The sequence below is a fragment of the Electrophorus electricus genome, chromosome 3 (assembly GCF_041902795.1).
Source record: "Electrophorus electricus isolate QZ-2024a chromosome 3, ASM4190279v1, whole genome shotgun sequence".
Taxonomy (NCBI): Eukaryota; Metazoa; Chordata; class Actinopteri; order Gymnotiformes; family Gymnotidae; genus Electrophorus; species Electrophorus electricus.
The window spans coordinates 3,952,044-3,971,320 of NC_137499.1; the positions used below are offsets into that span (position 1 = coordinate 3,952,044).

At 40.4% G+C, this 19,277-nt stretch overlaps 2 protein-coding genes across 4 annotated transcripts; one reads left to right on the forward strand and one right to left on the reverse strand.

The window, feature by feature from the left end:
* The first annotated feature begins 2 nt into the window (after positions 1 to 2).
* LOC118242143 (polycystin-1-like protein 2) lies at positions 3 to 5,638 on the forward strand. Of its 2 annotated transcripts, XM_081709881.1 has the most exons (8): positions 3 to 460; positions 631 to 833; positions 1,125 to 1,312; positions 1,506 to 1,641; positions 2,074 to 2,269; positions 3,979 to 4,195; positions 4,284 to 4,368; positions 4,556 to 5,638. In XM_081709881.1, exons 2-8 carry the CDS (start codon positions 683 to 685, stop codon positions 4,600 to 4,602), a joined length of 1,020 nt encoding a protein of 339 aa, XP_081566007.1. In that variant the 5' UTR covers positions 3 to 460; positions 631 to 682; the 3' UTR covers positions 4,603 to 5,638. The 2 variants fall into 2 exon arrangements, with proteins under 2 accessions (XP_081566007.1, XP_035386702.2); XM_035530809.2 differs by lacking the exon at positions 3 to 460 and having other exon boundaries at positions 521 to 833.
* Positions 5,639 to 6,620: 982 nt separating this feature from the next.
* Positions 6,621 to 11,632, reverse strand: ist1 (IST1 factor associated with ESCRT-III). 2 transcript variants are annotated; one of them, XM_027012195.3, is made up of 10 exons: positions 11,516 to 11,632; positions 10,846 to 10,956; positions 10,585 to 10,765; positions 10,403 to 10,490; positions 10,176 to 10,259; positions 9,965 to 10,075; positions 9,697 to 9,885; positions 9,056 to 9,166; positions 8,379 to 8,427; positions 6,621 to 8,287 (listed from the first exon to the last, which is right to left on the reverse strand). In XM_027012195.3, the coding sequence occupies exons 2-10, from the start codon at positions 10,931 to 10,933 to the stop codon at positions 8,121 to 8,123; spliced, it is 1,068 nt and encodes a 355-aa protein (XP_026867996.3). In that variant the 5' UTR covers positions 10,934 to 10,956; positions 11,516 to 11,632; the 3' UTR covers positions 6,621 to 8,120. The 2 variants fall into 2 exon arrangements, with proteins under 2 accessions (XP_026867996.3, XP_026868014.3); XM_027012213.3 differs by lacking the exon at positions 9,056 to 9,166.
* Between the last annotated feature and the right edge of the window lie 7,645 nt (positions 11,633 to 19,277).

Below are 19,277 nucleotides of genomic sequence, written 5' to 3' on the forward strand. Positions count from 1 at the left end.
CCTCTCTTTGCATAGGCTTTGAATACATTTTCACATGGAATACACATGGAATACCTTTAAAAAATAAAACCATTCTGACCTTGTGGTCTATCATTTAACAATGGTTTGTGTAAAGCAATTTGGAGATTATATAAAGAAATAAGGCTTTCATGTCAGGAGAGCTTTAGTAGCTCAAATTTGAATGCACCTTATCTTCCCCTCCTACATGACCTTCTGATCAGACTTTTAGTCCTAAATGAAAATGCCAGGAACACATATACGGCAAGAAAAAGTCTTGTATAATTGTGTACTGTTATGCATTATTCTATTTGACCAGGTACTTGAACAAAGTGACAGTGCAGGACTTGCAGTCACGGAATGTCTGGCACTTTCTGTGTTCAACGTGGCTAACTTCGACAGGAGACAGCACGTGTGCTAGGACCTTCAACCCAGCAAAGAAGAACGAGATCGCCAGTTTCGGGTGCTAAAATAGAAATAGAAGTTATATGTATATATTTATTTATTTTAAAATTCAGTCCTGATGTGTGGGTTTGATAATGGTTTTATTTTCATGTCTTTTTTTTTTTTACCAATGGTACTTACTATGGTTTCTATGGAGCTCACACACATATTTCCTGTGTTCCATGCCAGCAACATTTTCCAAGCTCGTACATCCACTGGATTCCGGGACGAGCACATTTGGATGTCTGTCGTAGATCCACCACGACACAGCCCCTTCACCCGCATGCAGAGAGTGTCCTGCTGCATGTCGCTGCTACTGTGTACCATGGCCATCAATATCATGTTCTGGAATATTCCCAAAAATGAGGACTCTCCTGTCATCATCAAGATAGGTCCGAGAGCCCCTGCCCGGAGCAATCAGCATCAGAATGCAAATGTCACATCCTTGACTTTCATCATCTTGCCTTGTGCAGTATCAGGGGATTCAAAGTCATATATAATCAGCTTGACAAGCACCTCTGTGACTGAGATTCTGCACAGAATACACACATCTCCTTTGCCATATATGGGTATCAATCAACATAAGGGCAAGATAAAGAAGAAAATATAATTAATTAGGCATTGAAAAATAATGCCGCCGCAAAAATCTCAAACACACAGATGCTGTTCCTCTGATCCTGCAGGGTCTTTTTCGCTGACCTGGCAGCAAATCATGGTAGCGGTGGAGAGCGCCCTGCTCATGTTCCCGGTCAACATCCTCATCGTCACCATATTCCGCAGCATCAAGCCGCGTATTCTTGATGCCAAGGACAAGTCCGAGACCAGGGACAACAGCAAACCCCATGCTGTTTCCATGCACACCATTCTCAAGGTCCCCAACATGTGCCAGCGGAGCTGGGATGTTGTAGTGGCTGTGCTAACTTAAGCATCAGTCATTTTGCAAATATGGCCTTAAATACTTAGTTGTGTAAAGTGGCTTAAAATGCAACTAGCTTCAAGTTCCGAATATTATCACATTTTGATTTTGAAGGCTTATGAAAGATGTCTTATTCTCCATCTTTTAGGACACCGAGGATATTGTGACTCTTCTCAGCAAAAGCCCCAAAAACCAGATGGCACCCATGCAGCAAAAGGCTGAGTCGAGTGCAGATCTGTTCTCAGCTCTGAATCAACTGCATGAAATCATTTACATGATGCAAGGTTTCTCTGCTTCTAACAGCCATTGCATGTCTATCATTACTGTCTAGCATTTGAACGTCTTATATTAAAGTGAACTGAGATAATGAACCGATATTAAAACAGTTTTGCAATCTCTCTAAATGCTTGTCTTCATATAGAACATGCTGACACTGATGTGAATGGTTTGTTACAGGAGCTGTATTGCATGCACATTGCATGCATAGGCATATTTAGATGTGTACTAATTTGTACCCTTGGGTTATTGCTCTTTATCACATCTAGAAGTTAGAAAGCCCAGTTACAAGTTTTACTTGAAGGGTTTAAGGATTGTAACCTTGAACAAACACTGTGCACTTTGTCAGTGTGCCAAGTACTGTCTGTGTCTGTTAAATGGATACGAGTGCATTAGGCCTGAGGCTGGAGTTAAAGCCCTTCACGTGTGTGTGCTGGCAGGGCAGGGTGACAGCAGCCTGCACTGGGCTTATTGCAGCTCATTCGTGTTCTACTCGCTGTGCCATCTGGCTCTGCTGCTTGAGAATGTGGGCGAGAAGGCCTTCCTGAACCTCGAGGAGCTGCAGCTAGCCCGGAGCAATACAAGCCTGATGCTCAAGATGGCGGAGATGGTCTCCGTCAGCCACACGGTCCAGAGGTCGGAATTATGCTTCGTAAACCTTAGTAAATACAGGATTCTCTGAATCCTGTATTAATTATTCTGTATTATTCTCTGAATCCTGTATTAATAATGGATTATAAATGCAGTATATGGAATATATAATGCTTTATAATGTCTGCCATAAGCCTCATTAGTTATAGCTACACAACACCTTATCAAGCAAAAATGTATAAATTCATAGAGCCAGGTTTTATAAAGAATTATAACATTTGTTCATGATAACATTATTGTTGTAATGCACTATAATAGATTCTGACACACACACATACACACACACACCTCCGAAGAAGATTCCAGGTGGGTAACTGCAGTGCACTGCAGTCCCTATGGCCTTTTCCAAACCTTAGCCTGGCTCTTCTTTGCTTCTCATTGATGAAGGGCTTCTTTCAAGCTTTGCACATCATCCTTGCCCCTGGGAGCCTGTTTTGAACCTTTTTCACCAAGCACGTCTCTCTAGCTGCTGTTTCCCATTCCTGTGTAGGTCACTTGATGTCATCCTATGGTTATGGAGTGACATTTGAATGCGTGGTCATCCTGCTCAGTGGAGAGTTATTTTCGCTCTTATTATTTTGCTGCTTAGCCATATTCTTATGAACCTCCGTCTTTGACATTTTAAAAATGCGGGCACGCTGATGCTCACTGTATCACTCTGTGAGTAAAGCCAGGATTGAATCCTTCTTTTCTGCACTCAAAACTTTTCTTTTCCGGTCTTTTAACATAATCAATAGAGTGTTGGAATTCAACAGACATTGGAATACAATGGCTGCCATCCATGTAGAGATGCTGATATAAGTGACGTAGCTTACAGACACACCATATATATATATATATATATATATATATATATATATATATATATATATATATATATATATATATATATATATATATATATATATATATACATACATATATTTCAGACAGAAGTCCCTCGTCAGCTGTGCAAGCAAATAAGAAGCATTTCCTGTACTTGACTTCAAGATTTTACTCACCTCAAATCTTCTTCTGTGTGTGTATGTGTGTGTGTGTGTGTGTGTGTGTGTATTATAATGCATTATAACTTGTGATAAAGTAAACCAGAACCTGTTATAGTGCATTGCAATAATGTGTAATGTTCTTATGACCAATTATTAGAATTCTTTACAAAACCTCACTTTATGGAATCATATACTCTTGCTTTATAAGGCATTGTGTAGCTATAACTACTAATGAGGAATTATACAGATGTGTGGCATGCATTATAAAGCATTATATATGCCACCCAACACATTATAAATGCATTTATGCTTTATAAATACAGGGTTCACAGGACGCGCTTCCCCAGTGTCTGCTGTGCTTTATCTGTTCTTGTATCATTTGGTGTGTCATGTTTCCTCCCCTAAGAAATCTTCCTGACTTTCGTCATGCCTGCTACTCTCATCCCTTCTCTTGCTTCCTTTTATAATTACCCAGTGTGCACCCTCTGTTACATTCATTCAATCATCCTCTTTTCTCATTCATCAGTACTTTTGATCTCTTCCTCAGTTCCCTTCTCATGAGCTGTTCTGAACGACCTTCATTCGGTCGTCTCATGCATCTTGATGTTCTGACAAAAGCGATAAAGTGATGGTTTCTCTCACACCTTCTCCTCGACTGCACGCCGTCCCGTATTAACGGTTAATGTTTTATCGCCCTTTTCATCCTAGCCCTGCACCTGTGTCTGCAAAGAAGAAGAAACAAAGCTGCAAGCTCCCTTGGTGGTTTGTGTTTGTTGGTTGGACGCTTCTTTTTGGCATAAGTGGGGCGTCTACCTTCTTCACCCTGCTGTACGGCTTCCAGTATGGGAAGGAGTCCTCTGTTCAGTGGCTGATCACCCTGACGCTGTCCCTCTTCCAGAGTATTTTTATCATCCAGCCTCTGAAGGTAAATATGAAAGCTTTCAGATTCCATCTGATAATTACAGCACACCGTTGAACCTGACGTAGCTGATGGATGTCGGTTGAAACGGTAGGTTGTCGGTCTGGCCATCTTCTTCGCACTCATCCTGAGACCCGTGGCAGTGGAGGACAATGGAGAGGTGGAGCTCTTGCTGCAGGGTAAGAACAGGATGCTTCACTATGGTAATCAGTACACAACACACCGAGCCTGCAGCGCAGCATGCAGTTAAAATCAAACGAGTTTGCCTTCTTCTGCCTTTATGAGTCCTTAAGTCTGAGACTCTAGCAGTTTTTCCCTTAAAAAGGTACAATATATATTCTTACATATATTTGTATATTTCTGCAGAACAACGGAAAAGGTGCGAGATGTTCTGCGGACGGCAAACGTCATGATGTGAGGATGGCCAGCGATGCTGACATTCTACATTTTCATTCCTGAGAGTTTCATGTAGAAGATTGCAAGTCCAGTCTTTTGTATCAGAATGCGCTGTATATGTCTGGATTTTCCTCATAAATTAAATGTTGTATACAGTTCACTAGCAGTTTTCTGCAGATAAATCATACCCTGCAGTTTGTAAGTAACTGGACAAATAACACAGTCTTTTTTATGTTGAATTTGTACACGCTAAATTTAAAGCAATATTTAGTGCAGACTGTCAGCTTTAATTCAGGGGTATTTGCATATTATTGGGTGAACAAAATTGAACACTTAGTTCTTTTTATCTATAGTCCAATTGTCCCTTCATTTAAGGGGAACGCAAGTATTTAGACAAAAACATGTTTAAATACTCTTGAATTAAAACTGACATTATGTACTTACACTATTCCATTAATTCACTATGCCGGAGTACAAAGCCAAAACAACAAAACATCTCACTGTTCAGTTGCTTATGGACTGCACTAAATACTTATTATATATTTAAAAGTAGTTTTGTTGTATACAACAAAATTTTCAATAACTTCATCTGACATGCTGATGTGTAGCTAGACATTCAATATTCCAAGATTAGCAGAGCAAAAGAAAATATGTTGCTGCACTTTGTATAGTCTAGTATGTGAGAAGAGAAATGGACTGTGAACATAATCACAAAATAGACAATTTTTTTATAGTTTTATGGATTTTTTGAACTTATATTGATGTCTATTCTAAGGTCATAAACTTCAGTACTCATAAAAGAATTTACATGCTTTGTTTAAATGTCAGTGGAAAGAAAATATCCTTTTTTGGCAGAGATAACACTCCTGTCTGTGGAGTTTTATATTTATCAGAGAAGAGCTTTAAACACTTTTTACCTCTGTATGAAGAATTCAGGAATAAAGAGCTTGTTGCATTTTATTGCGAGTCTTGCGTCCAATTTTACAACCTTCGTTTCAATAGTAATTCCCACTGGTCGGATTTGTTCCATTTCTTTTACATTTAATGTTGAGAATTACCAGATGTAAATCATAGCCGGAGGATTGAACGTCATCAGTCTCCTTAAAGCTCTTCTATTTAGTGCACACTTCATGTATTGCCTGAAGGAGCTGGCAGCTGTCTCTGCGGGTCAGCGCTCTCACTGCCTATGCAGCGGTAATAAGGCACTCATCTGCATTTCAGCTTACCTTTTCTGCAGGAGGCTAATGGGAGGTGAGCAGTGAACTACCATTTGAAGCAGGTGCGGTAGTGGCAGACCTTTTCTGAAACTGGACTCTGAGAGAACAAGCAGGTGAAGGTTGCCAGAGAGCCACCCCCGACAGGCATTAAGCAGCTGTACCACAGCCTCCTGTACTCCTCGTCTTGGCCTTTCCGAGCATGCTGGTTTTTTTTGCTGCACATGGCACTGCACTAGGGTGGCCTGGCTCATGCTCTTAACCTCGAAGTCCTACCCTGAGTGTGTCTTGCTGGATACAAATGTGGCTGGTACGGGAACACCTGCAAGCATGATCTCTAGAGCTAGACATACTCTAGACCACAGGCACGTATTAACTGGGGGGGAGCATTCAGTATTCTACAGTCCCGCATAGATTTGGCAGATTCAGAGCAACAAATCAGCTGCCATTCATTGCTATCCAATTTATTTTTAAATATATAAATATCTACACAGCTGCAGTGTAGAATTTACACTGAATTTTATCATATATGTATGCAATGTATGTACTTTAGGCTCCTAACAAAACATACAACCTGGAGATAAAAGGTTCAATGATTGAGGTTTGTGGAAACCATAAGTACACAAACAGCACAAGGCCAGCCTCTAGTGGTCATGCTGCATAATCCACCTGGGCTCTGGAACCCGCCTTTTTTTCAACTAAAGTTTAAAAACTCTTTCCTCCTCCCTCAAATTAAGCAACCTTTTTTTGTTTCCCCCTGAAAGTAAGTTAAAAGCACAACATGCTATTAATAAAGAAAAGGAATACAATGAAACGCATAATTCAAATTAGTATTTTAATAAAATCATTATTTAGGAGTAGCATCAGAAAAGTTGAGTATATACTTTATTATATGACCATCTGATATGTTTCAGATACATACAAAGCATTCCTAAATTCCCCATATTGCTCCAATATCTGCTCTGTTCTCCACACAGTAGTGTTAGTCTTTTTCAGAGGGACAATGCAGAAATAATAAGCTAGCAATAAACACACAGCAACTTTACCAATAAAACACCATCAGCCAATCATCCTTCATACATCAGAAATATATTTCCAACACCACCCAGAAGCAAAATGAATGTATATTTCTCTCTCTCTCCCTCATATATATATATATAAACACACAAACACAGAACAAAGAAATGAAAACCTTCACCAAATAAGTGACTGACAATATACAGTTAATATTTTTAATGTCATTATCACTGCACCAGCTGACTGGATGGTCACGTGTCCCAAAGGGAGGAGTGGAACGAAAGGCCGCAGATGAGGCGCTGATAAAGGCAAAGGTGTTGTGGCAAGAATGCAGAGTAAATTGACACGCGTGTAAGCTACTCTGACAAAAGAACTGCTACAGGCAGTACTCTACAGCTTTGAATTACACATCACAACCTAATTTAAGAAAATGGTGGTTCAACAGGCTCTCTCGCAACTAAATTTCAGGGCATGTCGTCATATAACGAGTGTGCAAATTCTAATTCATTCCAATGAACGCTTTACATGTCAAAACTGAAACTCTCAACAACATTAATGTAAAATACAAAGAAATGGTGAGTTCAGTTCAACTGTTATGTCAACAGGTGGCTGTCACATTCTACACGTGATCTTATCTCGTCACACCGAGGAATGATGTACATCACAGGGTAAATATGGGTAAAAATATTCCTAACACTACACTGGGCATAATCAGTTACAACAGGTTAAACCAGTCTGTTCTTTAATTACTGAAAAAGACTGCTGATTCTTTGAAACAGACAGAAAAGGTACAAACCTACAAAGGTTGATACTTTTGGCTTAAACTCATACGTCATTGCATCATCATACTGTGAAACTGTGCCCTGACTGATGAGTCCACCAAAGTGACAAAGCTAAAAGCTGTCATGACAATATCATCATACTACCTGGGTGTGGCAATGCATTAATTGTATAACACATAGGTGACGATTTTGTCGTCAAAAAGGCCTTGTATGCAAAGTGCTTTAAAAAAAGGTTCAAATACGTTTTATACCAATAGTTCAGTGAAAAGTCTTAAATAATGATGTACATGTTCAATTTCCATCAGATCCTTCACTCGGTATGTTCAGAAATAAAATAGTTAAACCTCCTCCAGAAAAAACATCAGTGTGTTTCTGAATGAGGTAAGTTTACACTGATGTCTATAATGTTTAGAAACCATTTCTGCAGATGAAGATTTAGATAGCTATCTGACCTCTGCCCTTTCCAGTCCCATGAAGGCTTTGTCAACAGGACTACAGTGGGTACAGCTGGCACCTGAGGGTTTAGGTCTTCTTCTTCAGCTCCTCAAAGCGTCGGGACAGGTCATCAAAGTCGATTTCGTCTGAGGCAGCGGTGTTCCCACCCAAGGAGGAGATGGGGAGTGTGTCGGGAACTGACGGGAGCTCGGGAATGGTGTTGTTATCGTAGATCTGGGAGGATGGGCCAGGCCCTGCACAGACAAATCAAAAATAAATGGCTGAAGAAAACAAAAGCGGAACAAATAACTCAAGGTCTCCAACAAGCATATCAGTGGAACATACCTGCAATAACCTTGGGAGAATCAGAGGGTTTGACAGCCAACTCATCAATCTTCAAAAAAAGCATCACAGTATACACAAATTATAAAAATAATTGTACATATTAACATTTTGCTACTATACAAAATGTTATGTTTAGTTGATATTGGTATTAGTGTGTTATTTCACAAATTAAAAAGCATCACATTTTTCGCATTCCGGATTGGTCTTCTAACATTAGATTCATGCATGAGCAGCAACAGCAACAAGACACTGTTGGGAAAGATTCTGAGTACAAACAGCATGCACCTGAAGAACACCTGCATAAACAATCACTTGCAAAAACATTAAAGGCTAAATTTTCTAAAGTGGCCATCAATCACTGATTACAGTGAAAGTGATCCATTTCAAATTTATCTGGGGACCATGTTATAGATACACCTTTCATCCCAAGTATTTTAACTTTCTTATACCCACAAACATTTGCATTAGTCAAATATGGCATACTTGGAGGTTAGTCTATACACTATACATATTCATCTTTCTCCCCAAGTAAGAACATATAGAATTGCCTGAAAGCAGTGCTATAGGCCCAAGTAACGAGGTATATGAACTATAATAAACTCTCCTTCCCTGTAAGGTGAACAAGTCGTCCTGGTCTGTCTGGGAGGGTGAGAAGGGGCAGGGGCAGATGCACTTACAGACTCATAGGTGGGGGGGCAGCTAGGAAGCTGTGGGGGCTGCCCTCCTCTCACCGGAGGCTGGAAGTTGTTAAAGCCATCATAGGTGCCAACAGGACCATTAAAGGGTTCCTAAAGATAGGTTTGATCAAAATACATTAAGGTGTAAAGTGTTATAGGAAAAGCCACATTCTAAAAATGATTAGTCCTAAAACCTGATTGGCTAAGCAGAGTTGGAAGCCATTGTTGGAGTTGGAAGCACACCCATGACCACTTCACAATGACTGGATTCTGTATTAATGCAATCCTCCATTGAATAGTCAAGTTTTTACAATTGCGTGGCTTAGCAACAAAAGCTTGTTAACTGACTACATGGCCTGGTGGGAGATGTGTTTATGGTGAACATTGCTAACAATAAATTACAATAATTTATTGAGCTCTGATGTAGTTACTACTTGCTACTTGAGCTACTTGAGGCTGTGTGTTACAGCGATTTTATCACAGGTAAGGCCGTTTTAGGCACTTGACTTTGCGCTGTAAGACATGGCCGCTCCTGGCTTTTTGTTTTAATAAAAACTTCGACAGGATGAAGTCTCGTCCTTGACATTACGAGGGTTAATGCACTGCGGTTCGTGGATGACTGGTAAAGATGACTGCCTTACAGCTCCTTTGGGTGGAGGGTAGTTGAAGGCCGTGGGCATGGGCATGGGCATGGGCATGGGCATGGGCACGGGCACAGCAGCAGCAGGAGCAGTGAAGCCTCCTCCACCACCACCTCCTCCTCCACCGGGCTTCTTGAAGTCATGGTCCACATCTATGAGATCTGCCTCCTCCCCTGGGCATACCTCTGGCTGTAAATGCAGCAACAATTTGAGGTGGATGGACTGAATAAGGAGCAAGAGCCACATGACTGAAACTTGGGGGACTTACATGGACCATAGCATCAGGCTCATAGGGAACATTGTAATTTTTGGCAATCTCAATGAGGTAACGCTCCACCAGGATCTTTGGTGGGGCCTCCACACTCAGTTTGTGCATGAGCTGGTAAAATGAAGTTGAGTTATAGATTAAAGGAGAAAAACAGAAAATGATATTAAGTTATATTAACATGTAGTTTGATTGGGTAGGCAATTAATCCTACTCTGTCATTGACTGTTCCAATCTGGTTTGTCCTACAAAGTTTTCCATACTCCTTGCTGTATTTGGCACACAGCTGGTCTGAAACCTGTGAAAGAAACAACAGGTACGACTAATCAAAAAGTGGCAAACTGGTAACATGTGACATGTAACAATTCACATCCAAACATTTTCAGTCACATTTTAACCCCATATTGGTCCACAGGATACACCATGATATGGGCTACTAACAATTTTGAGTTCTGTAACTTCTGACTGCAGTCGAGGAGCAGCCCAGATAAGCGTGGACACTGCTTCCTGAAGGCCCGGGTCAAGCTCCCTGCAGGGAAGAAAGACAAACGTCAAGCACCGAACCAGGTACTGGTGACAGAACACAGAATATTGTCAGATAATTGCTTATGCATGAAACACACTTCATGGATTGGATTAAGCCAAAGCGTGCCAGCAGCAAATCACAGTATAACTCGAGGATCTCCATGGCTTCCACCAGATAATCTTCTCTAATGATGTGCTCTACTCTGATTCGTGCTCGCTCATCTTTCCCTGCTGACAAGTAGTCTGCGATCTCCTTCCGTGCCTTCTGAGCTAATTCAGCTAGAAAGAAAAGAAAGAATCATAGTTAAGAGAGAATTAACATCTGAGATTTTAACATGTGTGGGAGAAAATGTACTTACTTTTCTTCTTCTCGAGGAGTTTCAGGCGATTTATGACAAGTCTGAGATTGACACGCAATCGCTCTGCTTTGAATCCACCACCAAGCATGATGGTCAGCTCACTGTATACAACTAAATTACACAAGATAAACACACACAATCATTTCGCTAAGACAATGGGGCTAAATCTAAAAGTTAATCAGAACAAAAGTAGATAAAGAAGAAGAAGAAGAAGAAGCTAAATAAATGACTAAAAACTTAAAAACATTAACGACCGTGCCAGTGCTAACCACAGTCATATAACCTACAAGCGATCAGATCACATGCTAGCTATTAGCAATGTTTACCAGCTAGCTAATTCAGATATAAATACGCATTTAGCTACATTTACAAAATATCGAAGTTTGTTATACTGTTAACTTGAGCCTACGGAAAGCAAACCATTTCGGTAGAACCCATGTCACACCTCAAGTAAAACTAGACGTAAAAAACAAGGTAGCACTTATCTAGTTACCCCGACAACATCCAGCTAACCACACCAGGAAGGGAGAGCATATAGCCGTCTAGCTAACGCCATTTGAAGAAAGTAAACAAAAAACTGAACAGATATTAAAACCTACACAAACGAACAAAGCATCTCAACGGAATGACAGTACACAATATATAGATATACAGTAACTGTTACGTTTACCGTTCTACGTCGTCTCAAAAGTAGGCAGCTTATCGTATTTCGTTGTTCAAGCTTTTTCTTACTATGCAACCACTTCCGCATTGAACGTCTCTCCACTCATGACGCGTTACGTCAGCGTCTTTTTGGAAATAGTTACTCATCAACCATGATCACGTGTGTGCTTATTAAAGTATATATTTTATAAACTAACTATAAATATATATTTTATAAACTAACTATAACTGTATATTTTATAAACTAACCATAAGCATATATTTTATAAGCTATCTATAAGCATATATTTTATAAACTAAATATAAGTCTATATTATATAACTATAAGTATATATTTCATGGCACACTGGCTTTGGTAATATCAGATCTGGTGTACAAGAAAGTATGTGCTTGAAGCTTCCCTTTGCTTTTAGAGCCTTTGGGCCAATATTAACAAAACTTTAATGGGAGAATATTGGAAACTGGGACAGGAGATGATTTATTCACAAATGAAATACAGGTCCTTGTGAATGCGCTTCATAACTTTCTGCCAGTGGAAAATGTGATGGGTGTGTGAGACAGGTGGTCTTGTTCTGGAACGAGAATGCTGGAAGGTGAATGAATGGAACCAAGATGTCAGCATGTTAACAGAAGCGTCCAAAACTGCCACCTGTTTTGGTGGACCCTGTATCCTGTGAGGCTGGGCAGTTCAAGACTTCACATGGACACTTTTTGGTCCAGAAAAGGGGAGAACTGTAAATTGGACTAGATGTTAGTTTTCATATTGTGCTTTGATTAAACGTTGCAGAACTATTATAATACATGTAATTGCTACCAGATTCTTGTCGTGAAACCTATTCATATTTTTTGTTGCAGCTGGAGATGTGATATGTCTGCCTGTTAATGTTCAGCATGGCCGCACTATAGAACAGGTAAGTTAAACGGATCAACATCTTTAACAGCAGTTCCGTGGGGTAGACAAGCTAACAGGATCAAAATATTTATTTAGGCTAGATTTAGTTTAGCTAGATTTAGTATATTTGTTTATTGCAGTAATGAGTAAAACACCATAAGAATAAATAACATATTTTTATTTAGTTAATTGTAGGTTTCAGGGTTGTTAAGTGTGTTCTAAACCAAAAGGACACAATATGCCTTTATAGAATAAGAGCTAATGAACCTATAAACAAGGACAAAAGAGTCATCTTTCATTGGGGGAAAAACAGATGGCAGATAGTAAAAGATCAGAAAACCTGACGCTTAAAGATGTCAAAGCCGTACCTGAAGCTGTAAGGTCGCAGTGGTCTCACATCCCTAGACTGAGAGATTAAAGCTGTGGGAGAGAAAGAGTCTGGCAGAAAAGATTTATTTGTTATAGGCACTGGCATAATTGGAGCATAGGATTGGTTCTTACTGGGTTCAGAAACCTGCATAGCTCCTCTTGGATAATTTGACATAATTCAATATGGACTTCTAACTCTGACATCCTGTCACAGATTGGTAGTATAAAGTTTCAGAATTGCAAAAAGAATTGGAAGCCAGGAGATCACGATGAACCGGAAGGTATGGTGCCAAATGTAATGTATGGTAGAGGAGGGCTAGTGGTCTGGGGCTGTTTTTCATGGTTTGGGCTAGGCCCCTTAGTTCCAGTGAAGGGTTATGTTAATACTACAAAGATATTTTTAGACAATTATATGCTTATTAATTGTATGCCGTTTTGCCTTAATGACTAAAATCTCCTAGTAATGTAGCAGAAGCATCCTAATGTTTCAAGTGTAAGCAAAGGCTCTGTAATTCTGGTCCTGTAAGATATGGGCTTAATGGGAATAAAGCCACTTTACAAGACACTATACAAAACATTCCCTTCCTTATTATACGATGCATTCTCTAAACATAATCCTAGATAAAGACACTAATTGTCTCATAAATTTCCTATTTTCCAGAAGTCCCTTCAGCTAATATGTAATGAAACCAAACCTACAAGTTATTGCTTCTGGAGAAATTAACATATGAGGATCTGGCTACTTTTACAATTATATTTAGAAAAGGGACAAAAAAAAGATTTCATATGCACAAATATCTATCCCAAGAAAGTGTGCACTGTATCAGACAGTGTAGCTCAGCCTGCAGTTCCAAGCGAGCAGTGCGGAGAGTGGGCCGCCCAGCAAATACCAGGTCACGCTCAAGGAGTCTTGTAAGTGAGACGCATAGACTGATAGATATCATAGATGGATCATTGATGATAAATATGCAGCCTGGAAAGCATATTTTACTATGTTGTAACAAACAAGTAGTGTCAGGGGCTTTGGCTTGGAGTCTTTCTTTGGCAGAACAGGATGTAAGAATTGGTCAGACATCTCTCAAGTTGTTCAGGGAGAAGAATTTGGCTGAAAAGAGAGTAGTTCGTCAGTCTGTGAAGAAAGCTAAAGAGAGGATGGACCAACATATTGAACAACTGACACTGAAAGCGTTTCACAGTTTTCGACAGGATTAAATATAGGCTTCCAACAACTGCTGTTTGTACATACGCACTTTGTTTAAGTGCAGCTGGCAAAGGTTTATTAGTGAGTCTGGATCTGTTCCTCTCTCTTGGTGCGTTCTCACCGACAGCTGCAGGGAGAGCCAAGAGCCAAGAAAATGACAGCTGAAGACAATATGCTGCATTTCATACTTAAAATTTCTCAACGTTGATCATGTTACTCATCGCAATAAGATACTACTACTACTACTACTACTACTAATAATAATAATAATAATAATAATAATAATAATAATAATTGCAATAAGATAATAACAATAAGATAAGGTCATAGTCAGTGTGATGCTACTGGGGAAGACAAAGACTGCTCTAGAGATGGTCTCACCACAATCAATGCTTCACGAACAAATACCAGACGGCTGGGTGCGTGGCATAAAGGAGCTTGAAGTTCTGAGAGCAAAAAGTGAATGATTCTCACTACTAGATTTGACATGTCAAACTTGACAAGTCAGCACCCACATCTGGAAAAAAAGAGAGACATAACAAACCTAAAACATTGGCTGGCCAAGCCACGAGCTCGGAGACAACACATATTCATAAACCTCAGCCTTCATTTCACTGGTGGTGAATTTACCAAGTTGTGAACCAGTGACAAGAAAGGAGTGTATGAGTAGTAGGAGACACACACACATGGACAGACATACAATACACATGCACACAAGATACCTCTTATCAGATCAAATTAAAGCAAAGCTTGATTTGCCTTCATAGGAACCCTTGACATGTGACATGCCACGGCAGACATGCCCTTCGTAAATCAGTCCTTGGCATGCTGCACTGCCCGAACATGCATGCAAGGGTCAGAGTCGATAAGACAGAACACCCATATCCTATTAGGATCACATACATTCTAGCATACGGTTTAAAGTCACTGACCTCTTCTGTACAACTAATTCCACAGCTGATGTTTGTAATTTTTCTGTTTGTCTGCTATGCTATGTGCTTGATGGCTGAAAGACACAGATTTACACGCACACGCACACACACCTTGTGTAGGTGGCAGCTTCATGCTGTGGAGCTATATTTTCTTTGGCAGGGACTGGAAGACTAGTGAGAATAGAGGAAAATATAGAGGCAAAAATATAGAGCAGTTCTAGGTGAAAACCTGGGGCAAATGGAGAATGACTTGAAGCTTACCACTAAGAAAACATAGAGGTGGCTCAACCCAACATTGTATCTTTGGAGAGAGCTTAGAATGGCTGTGTGCCAATGTTCCCCATCAAACCTGGCTGAGCTTAAATGATTCTGCCAAGAGGAACTAGAGACACATACAGCGGAAAGCTGTGCTAAACTTGTCGGACCGTTCCCATGAAGACTTGAGGCTGAAGTTAAGTCTTCAGTTAGGTCCACAGAGGGAGTACATTTCTTTGTGTTTCTTCAAATACTGGCGCTGTCTTCAGCCTGGATCAAGCTTTTACCCTGCTGTGTGAGTTCAGACCCTGTAGTAGGAGTACAATCCTAACAAAGGAAAGAACTGAGAAACGCACATCACTCCTGGGTTCATTAGCATAAAAATGTGTTGCACAAGGTATATTGTGGTTCATTTTGTTAGATGCAATGTCTGGTTTAAACCGATCTGGTTTAAACTGACCTGGAAACTGTTGCCAGGTATTAGGATGCTAGCGTAGCAGGGCTCCTGTGTTCCCTCGTCATAATAATGAACAGGCATTCATATCTGGCACTGCGCTGCCACCTGTCCTCATACGAATAGATGCAGCTGTCATTAGAATTAGGTTGTGTGTAGCACGGATAATTTCTAATCATCTCATCATCTCATGTCCAGGCAGAGCTATGTGATAATGCATTCTAAGCAACTACTTATCTGGTCAGACAACTACTGGTAGTGATGGCGTTCCCAGTCTATGCCAGGCTAGTATAGGTTGCTCCAGGGTGGGTATTTCTAGCATGGGTAGATGCAGTATGAGTGATTTGTGCTTGAGTAATTCCTTTATGGCTCATTCAAGGGAATGATGGGAAGTAAGCCTGTAGGAAGTATAAAACAGTAATCCACATACTACAGAGCAATATTATTTTCTGGAAATGGAAAGAGCGATGATACCAGATTTATATATTTACAGTATTTTTATTATGTTGAAACTCTTCATTGTCAGAGCAGGGGCTTTAAATCATGGCAGCTGCTCTCTCTGCAATATAGTCCATATAGTCATACAACCCCAGGTGCCTCCGTCCCCGCCTATGACAGTCTGACAGAGGAACAGTACTGGTCTGTTAAACCGCAGTACAGCTGGCAGGCATGATATGAGCTTGGCCCCCCTCAGCACAGGGAAACATCTTTCATCCTCGGGTCTACCCTCCTCTTCGAGGAACCTTTGATAAAGAGACCTGGATGGTTGCGCAGAGCTTAGAAATATCCATGTCTGATTTCTGTCTACATATTTATTATGCCATTTTGTCAGTAGACTCCTTGGTCTGCTTGGCGTATACGGGTCAGGTGTGGTATTCATCACTTCCGTAGTCCTCCGCATGCACACACATACACAACAGCTGGGGGGCACCAGGTTCCGTCGAGGCTTCAAGAAAGGGGTAATTGGATCAGCCATAATTTCAGTGCTGGCTCCATCTCCAATTTTCTCCTGCTGTGACACAGAAAAAGAGCTATCTTTAACAGGACAAACAAAGTGTAGGCTTCCGGTTGTTTAAGAAGGCAGTTTTCTCTGTCACCTTCACACGCTGCCTACTAATGTGACACTTTCAGCATGAGGTATGCATACCATATAGGAATAAAGTGACCGCAAAGAATTCATATAGTTTAAGCCACTGGTTAATTGGTACAAGTATGTGAGCTTGAGGGTGTTCTTGTTGAAAAATAGCCATTGAATGATAAAAGAATGATGGCAGGATACACAAATAATGAATGAGATGTATTGCTCAAAGCATGACATAATAAGTCCCTCTCACCCATAAATTATTATATAGCTAATGTGACGATAAGTAGAAGAAAAATAAAAGGCTACAGATAAAACATTGTTTTTTCTACAATTAAGTATGAGGTCACATGACCAGGCTTAATGCATTAGGGCATTTGGATAACGCAGAGGATTCAGTTCATCTAATAAAGGTCTTGATAAGATGCCAAATGAAACCACATGTGTGAATGCTGGCAGTATGGAGTAAATCATGCAGCGCTGTAGTGTGGCCTTTAAAAATAAGGGTAGGCATGTTTGGAAAACAGCGTACACAAAACAAGGTACATATAGCATATATAGTGCACACAGAGGCTCTTGCCAGCCTGCAGCATGGATGTGACAATGCACACACGCACACACACACACACACACAGAGAGAGAGAGAGAGAGAGAGAGAGAGAGAGAGAGTAGGTAGTGTGAGCCATTCCTTAGCAGGAGAAAGACTATCAGTCAGAAGCAATATTGCAATTGATAACATGATTACAATGTGTCTGGCTCGCACTACAGAGCAACCCATCAAGTGTTCTTGGTGCATCTCTGTTTAATGGCGTGGCTGTTCTGAATCGCTGCTGTTAGATCAAAGAATTGCCAGGTGGGGGCACCAGTCCTCACTGCAATACCCTGCAAGCACCTACATGTTTCTCACAGCACTGACTGTTTCTTACAGTAGTCTTGGCTATACAGTGACAGGTGATTTTTTGCAGATCATTTTAGTAATGAAGTGTTGCATTTTCTCTTTAGTAATTCTTTCAAGAAGATTATATTTTCTAAGATCTTTGTCATTTCTTGAGTTTACCCTAATTACACCCTACAACACAAACACAGAATTTCATGAATCCAAGAAGTAAGATCAATTTCTATCAAAATTAAACATGTAATAATTTAATAATATAAAATGGATCAGTAAAATGTTTTAATTGACTAATGCTAGGAAACTGTAAATGGAGGTGAGGTGTAAATCTAAAGCTGTAAATTTAAACTTATGATAGTCCTCCAACTTTGTTTTGACTCGCATCCTCCTTGACGCACTCGCAGTTATTTTTGTGCAAGAAAGCAGGCGGAGAATGCAAGGCAGCCTGTTTATATAAGAGAACCTTCGTCTTCCTCACTGCTCTTAGTCCCAGGAGAGCGAGCCCAGTTGACTGGGAAGGAATTGGGTTTGTTCATGCTGGCTGCCTCGCTAATCAGGGCGCAGCAAGTGTCTTAGGGTGCTGGCCTCATCATAGAAGACACTAATTTACTTAATGTCCTGACATGGAAAGTTAAAGAATAAAATGATTAAGTGTACTGGGGTGGTGTTGTTTTTTTTTTTTGTTTTTTTTTTTTGGTTGCTTGGAGAAATACTTTAATATGACATTTCACATGATCCTCACATAGACACTTATCACACCAATATATTAGTGTGTGTATGTGTGTGTGTGTCTGGGGGGGGGGGGGTTAAAGAAGGTGTATGTTAACTAAATCACACCAGAGGAAAGAAGAAGATTCGATAAATCCTGTGAAGTGGATGGCCTGAGGCTTATTTTACCCAGCATGCACAGTGATGGCATGAACGTGATCCCATTTAAATCGACACGAAAGAACACTCCTGTATGATAAATAACGTGTCGCGGCTTTGCTGAGTCGCGGTTTGAAGAGTATTGATTTCAAATAATCTTGACACATGCATTTTTCGTTGGCAAGGTGACCACCTTCCGTAAAACCCAATCAACGGTTTATTATGACAGTCCTTTACAACTCAGATATATTACTTAAAGGAATAAAATAGCCTCTGCTACACAAATAAACACACACGCATACAGGAAAAGGGCCTTCGCTGACTGGCATTCAAATGCAGGTAAGGCTTAATATTCCGCTGGGAACCTTGCTTGGGTGGCTGCAGCCTGCTGAAGACGTCCCCGGCACAGAGATGATCAATAAGGATGCACTGGAATGACAACATCCCCCTATATGTACACCTCACTAATGCCATCTCCCTAGAGCAGGGTCCTGAAACACCCGGTTGGCCCAGACTCAATACTGTTCAGTCACTAATCACAATCGCCTTGTGTCTCCAGGCTTTATGGTCGGACTCTGAGACAAACAGTTATACTGCAAAGTAAATTACTGCTTATATACCAGAGGATGTGTGACACCCTGTACTTTTCTGCAAAAGACCGATGTCTTGAACCGATCAAGATATATAAGGGATATGAATCATGCACAACCAGTCACAACCACATGAGTTGAAGTTACAGCCATCAGGCCACAGATACTCAACAACTTTTTTTTTCCATGATGGCGGCTGTTCTGCAAGGGCCCATGGGATACGAGAGAGAAGATAT

What these genes read in the sequence shown, in the direction of transcription:
- LOC118242143 (XM_035530809.2), top strand. Translation starts at nt 521, where the DNA reads ATGTGTGGGTTTGATAATGGTTTTATTTTCATGTCTTTTTTTTTTTTA. An exon ending in GTCAGCCACACGGTCCAGAG is followed by an intron (nt 2,270 to 3,978) that starts GTCGGAATTATG and finishes TTTTCATCCTAG; the next exon opens with CCCTGCACCTGTGTCTGCAA. An exon ending in TTATCATCCAGCCTCTGAAG is followed by an intron (nt 4,196 to 4,283) that starts GTAAATATGAAA and finishes TTGAAACGGTAG; the next exon opens with GTTGTCGGTCTGGCCATCTT.
- ist1 (XM_027012195.3), bottom strand. Translation starts at nt 10,933, where the DNA reads ATGCTTGGTGGTGGATTCAAAGCAGAGCGATTGCGTGTCAATCTCAGA. An exon ending in TTGGAACAGTCAATGACAGA is followed by an intron (nt 10,076 to 10,175) that starts GTAGGATTAATT and finishes TCATTTTACCAG; the next exon opens with CTCATGCACAAACTGAGTGT. An exon ending in AGCCTGATGCTATGGTCCAT is followed by an intron (nt 9,886 to 9,964) that starts GTAAGTCCCCCA and finishes CTGCATTTACAG; the next exon opens with CCAGAGGTATGCCCAGGGGA.